We start from the raw sequence: 12,500 nt of genomic DNA, 5'->3' as shown, positions 1-12,500 counted from the left end.
AGGTATACCCTACCATTAACAATATCATGCTGCTCTGAAAGGCCACCCCCACACCCAGGTATACCCTACCATTAACAATATCATGCTGCTCTGAAAGGCCACCCCCACACCCAGGTATACCCTACCATTAACAATATCATGCTGCTCTGCGAAGCCACTGGCATCCCCACACCCAGGTATACCCTACCATTAACAATATCATGCTGCTCTGAAAGGCCACCCCCACACCCAGGTATACCCTACCATTAACAATATCATGCTGCTCTGCAAGGCCACCCCCACACCCAGGTATACCCTACCATTAACAATATCATGCTGCTCTGAAAGGCCACCCCCACACCCAGGTATACCCTACCATTAACAATATCATGCTGCTCTGAAAGGCCACCCCCACACCCAGGTATACCCTACCATTAACAATATCATGCTGCTCTGAAAGGCCACCCCACACCCAGGTATACCCTACCATTAACAATATCATGCTGCTCTGCAAAGGCCACCCCCACACCCAGGTATACCCTACCATTAACAATATCATGCTGCTCTGAAAGGCCACCCCCACACCCAGGTATACCCTACCATTAACAATATCATGCTGCTCTGCAAGGCCACCCCCACACCCAGGTATACCCTACCATTAACAATATCATGCTGCTCTGAAAGGCCACCCCACACCCAGGTATACCCTACCATTAACAATATCATGCTGCTCTGAAAGGCCACCCCCACACCCAGGTATACCCTACCATTAACAATATCATGCTGCTCTGAAAGGCCACCCCCACACCCAGGTATACCCTACCATTAACAATATCATGCTGCTCTGAAAGGCCACCCCCCACACCCAGGTATACCCTACCATTAACAATATCATGCTGCTCTGAAAGGCCACCCCCACACCCAGGTATACCCTACCATTAACAATATCATGCTGCTCTGCAAGGCCACTGGCATCCCCCACACCCAGGTATACCCTACCATTAACAATATCATGCTGCTCTGAAAGGCCACCCCCACACCCAGGTATACCCTACCATTAACAATATCATGCTGCTCTGCAAGGCCACAATATCCCCTGAAAGGCCACCCCCACACCCAGGTATACCCTACCATTAACAATATCATGCTGCTCTGAAAGGCCACCCCCACACCCAGGTATACCCTACCATTAACAATATCATGCTGCTCTGAAAGGCCACCCCCACACCCAGGTATACCCTACCATTAACAATATCATGCTGCTCTGAAAGGCCACCCCCACACCCAGGTATACCCTACCATTAACAATATCATGCTGCTCTGCAAGGCCACCCCCACACCCAGGTATACCCTACCATTAACAATATCATGCTGCTCTGAAAGGCCACCCCCACACCCAGGTATACCCTACCATTAACAATATCATGCTGCTCTGCAAGGCCACCCCCACACCCAGGTATACCCTACCATTAACAATATCATGCTGCTCTGAAAGGCCACCCCCACACCCAGGTATACCCTACCATTAACAATATCATGCTGCTCTGAAAGGCCACCCCCACACCCAGGTATACCCTACCATTAACAATATCATGCTGCTCTGAAAGGCCACCCCACACCCAGGTATACCCTACCATTAACAGGTCATGCTGCTCTGAAAGGCCACCACCCAGGTACCATTAACAATATCATGCTGCTCTGAAAGGCCACTGGCATCCCACACCCAGGTATACCCTACCATTAACAATATCATGCTGCTCTGAAAGGCCACCCCACACCCAGGTATACCCTACCATTAACAATATCATGCTGCTCTGCAAGGCCCCCCACACCCAGGTATACCCTACCATTAACAATATCATGCTGCTCTGAAAGGCCACCCCCCACACCCAGGTATACCCTACCATTAACAATATCATGCTGCTCTGAAAGGCCACCCCCACACCCAGGTATACCCTACCATTAACAATATCATGCTGCTCTGAAAGGCCACCCCACACCCAGGTATACCCTACCATTAACAATATCATGCTGCTCTGAAAGGCCACCCCCACACCCAGGTATACCCTACCATTAACAATATCATGCTGCTCTGAAAGGCCACCCCCACACCCAGGTATACCCTACCATTAACAATATCATGCTGCTCTGCAAGGCCACCCCCACACCCAGGTATACCCTACCATTAACAATATCATGCTGCTCTGAAAGGCCACCCCCACACCCAGGTATACCCTACCATTAACAATATCATGCTGCTCTGAAAGGCCACCCCCACACCCAGGTATACCCTACCATTAACAATATCATGCTGCTCTGAAAGGCCACCCCCACACCCAGGTATACCCTACCATTAACAATATCATGCTGCTCTGAAAGGCCACCCCCACACCCAGGTATACCCTACCATTAACGATATCATGCTGCTCTGAAAGGCCACCCCCACACCCAGGTATACCCTACCATTAACAATATCATGCTGCTCTGAAAGGCCACCCCCACACCCAGGTATACCCTACCATTAACGATATCATGCTGCTCTGAAAGGCCACCCCCACACCCAGGTATACCCTACCATTAACAATATCATGCTGCTCTGAAAGGCCACCCCCACACCCAGGTATACCCTACCATTAACAATATCATGCTGCTCTGAAAGGCCACCCCCACACCCAGGTATACCCTACCATTAACAATATCATGCTGCTCTGAAAGGCCACCCCCACACCCAGGTATACCCTACCATTAACGATATCATGCTGCTCTGAAAGGCCACCCCACACCCAGGTATACCCTACCATTAACAATATCATGCTGCTCTGAAAGGCCACCCCCACACCCAGGTATACCCTACCATTAACAAGGCCACCCCATCATGCTGCTGCTGAAAGGCCACCCCCACACCCAGGTATACCCTACCATTAACAATATCATGCTGCTCTGAAAGGCCACCCCCACACCCAGGTATACCCTACCATTAACAATATCATGCTGCTCTGAAAGGCCACCCCCACACCCAGGTATACCCTACCATTAACAATATCATGCTGCTCTGAAAGGCCACCCCCACACCCAGGTATACCCTACCATTAACAATATCATGCTCTGAAAGGCCACCCCCACACCCAGGTATACCCTACCATTAACAATATCATGCTGCTCTGCGAAAGGCCACCCCACACCCAGGTATACCCTACCATTAACAATATCATGCTGCTCTGAAAGGCCACCCCACACCCAGGTATACCCTACCATTAACAATATCATGCTGCTCTGAAAGGCCACCCCACACCCAGGTATACCCTACCATTAACGATATCATGCTGCTCTGAAAGGCCACCCCCACACCCAGGTATACCCTACCATTAACAATATCATGCTGCTCTGCGAGGCCACCCCCACACCCAGGTATACCCTACCATTAACGATATCATGCTGCTCTGAAAGGCCACCCCCACACCCAGGTATACCCTACCATTAACAATATCATGCTGCTCTGCAAGGCCACCCCCACACCCAGGTATACCCTACCATTAACAATATCATGCTGCTCTGAAAGGCCACCCCACACCCAGGTATACCCTACCATTAACAATATCATGCTGCTCTGAAAGGCCACCCCACACCCAGGTATACCCTACCATTAACAATATCATGCTGCTCTGCAAGGCCACCCCCCACACCCAGGTATACCCTACCATTAACAATATCATGCTGCTCTGAAAGGCCACCCCCACACCCAGGTATACCCTACCATTAACAATATCATGCTGCTCTGAAAGGCCACCCCCACACCCAGGTATACCCTACCATTAACAATATCATGCTGCTCTGAAAGGCCACCCCACACCCAGGTATACCCTACCATTAACGATATCATGCTGCTCTGCAAGGCCACCCCCCACACCCAGGTATACCCTACCATTAACAATATCATGCTGCTCTGAAAGGCCACCCCACACCCAGGTATACCCTACCATTAACGATATCATGCTGCTCTGAAAGGCCACCCCCACACCCAGGTATACCCTACCATTAACAATATCATGCTGCTCTGAAAGGCCACCCCCACACCCAGGTATACCCTACCATTAACAATATCATGCTGCTCTGAAAGGCCACCCCCACACCCAGGTATACCCTACCATTAACAATATCATGCTGCTCTGCGAGGCCACCTCCACACCCAGGTATACCCTACCATTAACAATATCATGCTGCTCTGAAAGGCCACCCCCACACCCAGGTATACCCTACCATTAACAATATCATGCTGCTCTGAAAGGCCACCCCCACACCCAGGTATACCCTACCATTAACAATATCATGCTGCTCTGAAAGGCCACCCCCACACCCAGGTATACCCTACCATTAACGATATCATGCTGCTCTGCAAGGCCACCCCCACACCCAGGTATACCCTACCATTAACAATATCATGCTGCTCTGAAAGGCCACCCCCACACCCAGATATGCCATACCATTAACGATATCATGCTGCTCTGAAAGGCCACCCCCACACCCAGGTATACCCTACCATTAACAATATCATGCTGCTCTGAAAGGCCACCCCCACACCCAGGTATACCCTACTGTACTCTGTGTGTGTGTGAGAAACAGCTGGCGTGTACATTCTTTCCCCCTGAGATCCAGTGTTCCATTGCCATGGTGATAAAGGAGGTATCATAATAATAGGAGACAGGAAATTATATCATTAACTGGACTGGTGGTCTCTGATTGCTCTGTTTCCTCTCTTCATGTCTTTATCTCTAACCTCCCCCTCTGTCACTCCCATCTCTCTCTCTCTCTCTCTCTCTCTCTCTCTCTCTCTCTCTCTCTCTCTCTCTCTCTCTCTCTCTCTCTCTCTCTATCTTCTCTGATTGCTCTGTTTCCTCTCTTCATGTCTTTATCTCTAACCTCCCCCTCTGTCACTCCCATCTCTCTCTCTCTCTCTCTCTCTCTCTCTCTCTCTCTCTCTCTCTCTCTCTCTCTCTCTCTCTCTCTCTCTCTCTCTCTCTCTCTCTCTCTCTCCTCTCTCTCTCTCTCTCTCTCTCTCTCTCTCTCTCTCTCTCTCTCTCTCTCTCTCTCTCTCTCTTCTCTCTCTCTCTTCTCTCTTCTCTCTTCTCTCTCTCCTCTCTCCCTCTCCTCTCTGTCTCTCTCTTTCTTCCTCCCCTCTAGTTTCCGCTGGGTAAAGGATGGTAAGAAGTTGAACTGGATTGGACATAGTGGTTCTGGAAATTTCACAGCCCATGGCGACAAGCCGCTCAGCGATTACCAAGGACACTACCGTTGCTACGCCGACAACACCCTGGGAACAGCCATGACACACACCGTCAAACTCATCACTGAATGTGAGGCTCACACGCACAAACACATCCTCTCTTGTGTGACTGTACTTAGACAGTAGTTCTGTCATTCCCCTGACAACCATCAACTAGAGACAGCCTAGCCATGATGCCACTCAGCCATCACTATGGCAATGAGAGTCTGTGCTCTGTCACACACACACACGTTGAATGGATATTGTTTTTAGTCCAGGACTATCCTGAATCTGTAGAATGGCTATTTAATGTAGGACTAACTTTATGGAGAATACATTGAGGATGTGTCTCAATCCTCTGCATATGCCAGTGTCGCACTTCCTCATCTGTGGTCAGAGGTGAAGGGTCAGAGAGGTGAAGGGTCAGACCATGAGATGTCCCTACAATCAGTCACCTGTAGCGTCCGAACAACGGTGTGTCAGGAGACTCGACTGAAGTCTGTACCGTCGATGTGCCAACTTCTGTTTGTAACGTCCGAATGGTTTGGTCTACAAACTAATTTACGATCCCCAGTGTCACCGGACTCCTCTGAAGGTAACCGGTACTGGCCAAAAAGATATATATGAAGTATGAAAGTAGTTTTGTGCCTACCCAAAACAAGGGGTTGTACATGTTGAGAAAATCAGTTCAATATTTCCTGAGCTTTCTTATATCTCCTAGATACAGGACAGACACTACACAATCTTATTCCTTATGAGGAATTTTTTGACTGTCTTTTTTTTTTGCCATTTATGAATGTGTTAATCAATGCATTTCTCTATAGAAGTAAAGGCAAAATCAAATCATGTTTAAATCTTTTTTTTATATACATAAAGGGGTCCTACAAATCAATGACTATCTGAAACAATAACCACCAACGTCTTAGACTAGATAGATGTAAATGGAGAGTGTAAGGTACTGGGTGTCCTGAGGGTGAAATCAGGCGCAGGAAAGCAGAGAGTTCAATAAAGTGCTCCTTTAATGGACACATGGTGAACCACGGTCCCCCCCACTACGGGGGCTCAAACCAAATGCCCCAGACACGGTGAACTACGGTCCCCCCCTACGGGGGCTCAAACCAAATGCCCCAGACACGGTGAACTACGGTCCCCCCACTACGGGGGCTCAAACCAAATGCCCCAGACACGGTGAACCACGGTCCCCCCACTACGGGGGCTCAAACCAAATGCCCCAGACACGGTGAACTACGACCCCCCCCCACTACGGGGGCTCAAACCAAATGCCCCAGACACGGTGAACTACGGCCACCCCACTACGGGGGCTCAAACCAAATGCCCCAGACACGGTGAACTACGGCCACCCCACTACGGGGGCTCAAACCAAATGCCCCAGACACGGTGAACTACGGTCCCCCCACTACGGGGGCTCAAACCAAATGTCCCAGACACGGTGAACTACGGTCCCCCCCCCTACGGGTGCTCAAACCAAATGTCCCAGACACGGTGAACTACGGTCCCCCCACTACGGGGGCTCAAACCAAATGTCCCAGACACGGTGAACTACGGTCCCCCCCCTACGGGTGCTCAAACCAAATGTCCCAGACACGGTGAACTACGGTCCCCCCACTACGGGGGCTCAAACCAAATGCCCCAGACACGGTGAACTACGGTCCCCCCACTACGGGGGCTCAAACCAAATGTCCCAGACACGGTGAACTACGGTCCCCCCCCTACGGGTGCTCAAACCAAATGTCCCAGACACGGTGAACTACGGTCCCCCCACTACGGGGGCTCAAACCAAATGCCCCAGACCCGGTGAACCACGGCCACCCCACTACGGGGGCTCAAACCAAATGCCCCAGACCCGGTGAACCACGGCCACCCCCCTACGGGGGCTCAAACCAAATGCCCCAGACACGGTGAACTACGGTCCCCCCACTACGGGGGCTCAAACCAAATGCCCCAGACACGGTGAACTACGGTCCCCCCCTACGGGGGCTCAAACCAAATGCCCCAGACACGGTGAACTACGGCCACCCCACTACGGGGGCTCAAACCAAATGCCCCAGACCCGGTGAACCACGGCCACCCCCCTACGGGGGCTCAAACCAAATGCCCCAGACACGGTGAACTACGGTCCCCCCACTACGGGGGCTCAAACCAAATGTCCCAGACACGGTGAACTACGGTCCCCCCCCTACGGGTGCTCAAACCAAATGTCCCAGACACGGTGAACTACGGTCCCCCCACTACGGGGGCTCAAACCAAATGCCCCAGACACGGTGAACCACGGCCACCCCACTACGGGGGCTCAAACCAAATGCCCCAGACCCGGTGAACCACGGCCACCCCACTACGGGGGCTCAAACCAAATGCCCCAGACCCGGTGAACCACGGCCACCCCCTACGGGGCTCAAACCAAATGCCCCAGACACGGTGAACTACGGTCCCAAATGTCCCAGACACGGTGAACTACGGTCCCCCTACGGGGCTCAAACCAAATGCCCCAGACACGGTGAACTACGGTCCCCCACTACGGGGCTCAAACCAAATGCCCCAGACACGGTGAACCACGGTCCCCCCCTACGGGGGCTCAAACCAAATGCCCCAGACACGGTGAACTACGGTCCCCCCACTACGGGGGCTCAAACCAAATGCCCCAGACACGGTGAACTACGGTCCCCTCCCACTACGGGGGCTCAAACCAAATGCCCCAGACACGGTGAACTACGGTCCCCCCTTACGGGTGCTCAAACCAAATGCCCCAGACACGGCGAACTACGCCCCCCTTACGGGTGCTCAAACCAAATGCCCCAGACACGGTGAACTACGGTCCCCCCCCCTTACGGGTGCTCAAACCGAATGCCCCAGACACAGGGAAACGAAAACAGTCGAGCACTAAATACAGAAACATGTACATCTAATGCAAACACCGGGGTTACAATAATCAATCCCGCACAAAGAACCAGGCGGGCCGGCTGACTAATAAAGCCTCACTAATTATACCCAACTCAAAACAGGTGTACTCAATAAACACATAAGGAGGGGGAGGAAAGAGTCAGTGGCAGCTAGCAGGCCGGCGACGACGAACCTTAATCTGTGTCCCAGACACCAACCCATAGACCCCACCAATCAGGGTCAAATATAGACCCCACCAATCAGGGTCAAATATAGACCCCACCAATCAGGGTCAAATATAGACCCCACCAATCAGGGACAAATATAGACCCCACCAATCAGGGTCAAATATAGACCCCACCAATCAGGGTCAAATATAGACCCCACCAATCAGGGTCAAATATAGACCCCACCAATCAGGGTCAAATATAGACCCCACCAATCAGGGACAAATATAGACCCCACCAATCAGGGTCAAATATAGACCCCACCAATCAGGGTCAAATATAGACCCCACCAATCAGGGACAAATATAGACCCCACCAATCAGGGTCAAATATAGACCCCACCAATCAGGGTCAAATATAGACCCCACCAATCAGGGTCAAATATAGACCCCACCAATCAGGGTCAAATATAGACCCCACCAGTCATGGTCAAATATTGACCCCACCAATCAGGGTCAAATATAGACCCCACCAATCAGGGTCAAATATAGACCCCACCAATCAGGGTCAAATATAGACCCCACCAATCAGGGTCAAATATTGACCCCACCAATCAGGGTCAAATATTGACCCCACCAATCAGGGTCAAATATAGACCCCACCAATCAGGGTCAAATATAGACCCCACCAATCAGGGTCAAATATAGACCCCACCAATCAGGGTCAAATATAGACCCCACCAGTCAGGGTCAACTATTGACCCCACCAATCAGGGTCAAATATAGACCCCACCAATCAGGGTCAAATATAGACCCCACCAATCAGGGTCAAATATAGACCCCACCAGTCAGGGTCAAATATAGACCCCACGAATCAGGGTCAAATATAATAAAGTGCAACATGTTAATATTCTAACGTTCATTTTTATTTTGTCACTTTCCAGCCGATATTAATGTGTGTATTTTAGCGGTGCTGGCCAATGTGATTCAATGTAACATGTAATACGATGATGATGATGATGATGATGGTATGTGTGTTACAGCGACACCGACCCTCCCTAAGCAGAAGAGATCACATAAAACGGCAGAGGAAGGAGCTAGTGTTGTTCTCCACTGCAACCCTCCCAGGAGCTCCACCATCCCTCACATACACTGGATGGACAAGAGTAAGCCCTGGCTGTTTGTGCGTGCGGGTGTTTGTTTCTCAGTCTGGTGAACTATTTGTGCATTGCAGTCTAACACCAATAGTTAGAATAAAAACGTTGCACTTTATAGGCCCTGTAGAAGTTAAAATGGCATTTATTTTTAAAAATGTTTTTATTTTACTAGGCACGTCAGTTAAGAACAAATTCTTATTTTCAATGACGGCCTACCGGGGAACAGTGGGTTATTACTGCCTTGTTCAGGGGAACAGTGGGTTAACTGCCTTGTTCAGGGGAACACTGGGTTATTACTGCCTTGTTCAGGGGAACAGTGGGTTATTACTGCCTTGTTCAGGGGAACGGTGGGTTAACTGCCTTGTTCAGGGGAACAGTGGGTTATTACTGCCTTGTTCAGGGGAACAGTGGGTTATTACTGCCTTGTTCAGGGGAAGGGTGGGTTAACTGCCTTGTTCAGGGGAACAGTGGGTTATTACTGCCTTGTTCAGGGGAACAGTGGGTTATTACTGCCTTGTTCAGGGGAACAGTGGGTTAACTGTCTTGTTCAGGGGAACAGTGGGTTAACTGCCTTGTTCAGGGGAACGGTGGGTTATTACTGCCTGGTTCAGGGGAACAGTGGGTTATTACTGCCTTGTTCAGGGGAACGGTGGGTTAACTGCCTTGTTCAGGGGAACAGTGGGTTAACTGCCTTGTTCAGGGAACAGTGGGTTATTACTGCCTGGTTCAGGGGAACAGTGGGTTATTACTGCCTTGTTCAGGGGAACAGTGGGTTATTACTGCCTTGTTCAGGGGAACAGTGGGTTAACTGCCTTGTTCAGGGGAACAGTGGGTTAACTGCCTTGTTCAGGGGAACAGTGGGTTAACTGTCTTGTTCAGGGGAACGGTGGGTTATTACTGCCTTGTTCAGGGGAACAGTGGGTTAACTGTCTTGTTCAGGGGAACAGTGGGTTAACTGCCTTGTTCAGGGGAACGGTGGGTTATTACTGCCTTGTTCAGGGGAACAGTGGGTTATTACTGCCTGGTTCAGGGGAACGGTGGGTTATTACTGCCTTGTTCAGGGGAATGGTGGGTTAACTGCCTTGTTCAGGGGAACAGTGGGTTAACTGCCTTGTTCAGGGAACAGTGGGTTAACTGCCTTGTTCAGGGGAACAGTGGGTTATTACTGCCTGGTTCAGGGGAATGGTGGGTTAACTGCCTTGTTCAGGGGAACAGTGGGTTAACTGCCTTGTTCAGGGGAACAGTGGGTTATTACTGCCTGGTTCAGGGGAACAGTGGGTTATTACTGCCTTGTTCAGGGGAACAGTGGGTTATTAGTGCCTTGTTCAGGGGAACGGTGGATTAACTGCCTTGTTCAGGGGAACAGTGGGTTAACTGCCTTGTTCAGGGGAACAGTGGGTTAACTGCCTTGTTCAGGGGAACAGTGGGTTAACTGCCTTGTTCAGGGGAACAGTGGGTTATTACTGCCTGGTTCAGGGGAACAGTGGGTTAACTGCCTTGTTCAGGGGAACAGTGGGTTATTAGTGCCTTGTTCAGGGGAACGGTAGGTTATTACTGCCTTGTTCAGGGGAACAGTGGGTTACTACTGCCTGGTTCAGGGGAACAGTGAGTTATTACTGCCTTGTTCAGGGGAACAGTGGGTTATTAGTGCCTTGTTCAGGGGAATGGTGGGTTAACTGCCTTGTTCAGGGGAACAGTGGGTTAACTGCCTTGTTCAGGGGAACAGTGGGTTAACTGCCTTGTTCAGGGGAAGTGCCTTGTTCAGGGGAACGGTAGGTTATTACTGCCTTGTTCAGGGGAACAGTGGGTTATTACTGCCTTGTTCAGGGGAACAGTGGGTTATTACTGCCTTGTTCAGGGGAACATAATATATGCCATTTAGCTGACGCTTTTATCCAAAGCGACTTACAGTCATGTGTGCATACATTCTACGTATGGGTGGTCCCGGGAATCGAACCCACTACCCTGGCGTTACAAGCGCCATGCTCTACCAACTGAGCCACAGAAGGACCACAACAGTGGGTTAACTGCCTTGTTCAGGGGAACGGTGGGTTATTACTGCAGGGTTCAGGGGAACGGTGGGTTAACTGCCTTGTTCAGGGGAACAGTGGGTTAACTGCCTGGTTCAGGGGAACAGTGGGTTAACTGCCTTGTTCAGGGGAACAGTGGGTTAACTGCCTGGTTCAGGGGAACAGTGGGTTAACTGCCTTGTTCAGGGGAACAGTGGGTTATTACTGCCTTGTTCAGGGGAACAGCTGGTTAACTGCCCTGTTCAGGGGAACAGTGGGTTATTACTGCCTTGTTCAGGGGAACAGTGGGTTAACTGCCTTGTTCAGGGGAACAGTGGGTTATTACTGCCTTGTTCAGGGGAACAGTGGGTTAACTGCCTTGTTCAGGGGAACAGTGGGTTATTACTGCCTTGTTCAGGGGAACAGTTGGTTAACTGCCCTGTTCAGGGGAACAGTGGGTTATTACTGCCTGGTTCAGGGGAACAGTGGGTTATTACTGCCTTGTTCAGGGGGCAGAACGACAGATTTTTACCTTGTCAGCTCTGGGATTCGATCTCACAACCCCAACGCTCTAACCACTAGGCAACCTGCCAATAAACGATCAATAACTAAGTTCTGCATTAGTCAGGTGTGGCGCATGATTCAGAGAAGTTTCCTATGATTTCTCAAAATGGAAGATCAGAAACATCCATCCATCCAAATGCAGTGGCTCTAACTGATTATATACAGTGTGTTAAGGCAGAGCAGATGATGTGTTTTTCATTAGGTGGAAGTTTAGTTTGTGTATGGATATACTCAATCAAGATTATCTGACAAATGATTTTACCATTACAGGGGGTACGGGTACAGAGTCAATGTGGAGGCTATATACAGGGGGTACCGGTACAGAGTCAATGTGGAGGCTATATACAGGGGGTACCGGTACAGAGTCAATGTGGAGGCTATATACAGGGGGTACCGGTACAGAGTCAATATGGAGGCTATATACAGGGGGTACCGGTACAGAGTCAATATGGAGGCTATATACAGGG

General features: G+C 50.4%; 1 protein-coding gene across 3 annotated transcripts in view; it reads left to right on the top strand.

The window, feature by feature from the left end:
- The window catches only part of LOC118379354 (neural cell adhesion molecule L1.1-like), a 118,045-nt gene that overhangs the window by 42,226 nt on the left and 63,319 nt on the right, over nucleotides 1-12,500 (top strand). For all 3 annotated transcript variants that reach the window (XM_052506706.1, XM_052506707.1, XM_052506705.1), the window contains exons 4-5: nucleotides 5,158-5,330; nucleotides 9,347-9,469. In XM_052506706.1, the coding sequence (XP_052362666.1) occupies nucleotides 5,158-5,330; nucleotides 9,347-9,469 (296 nt within the window). The remainder of the gene's footprint in view (nucleotides 1-5,157; nucleotides 5,331-9,346; nucleotides 9,470-12,500) is intronic.

The sequence above is a fragment of the Oncorhynchus keta genome, unplaced genomic scaffold, assembly GCF_023373465.1.
Source record: "Oncorhynchus keta strain PuntledgeMale-10-30-2019 unplaced genomic scaffold, Oket_V2 Un_contig_2736_pilon_pilon, whole genome shotgun sequence".
Classification (NCBI taxonomy): Eukaryota; Metazoa; Chordata; class Actinopteri; order Salmoniformes; family Salmonidae; genus Oncorhynchus; species Oncorhynchus keta.
The sequence above is the reverse complement of the archived record's forward strand: the minus strand, read 5'-3'. Positions and strand labels throughout refer to the sequence as shown.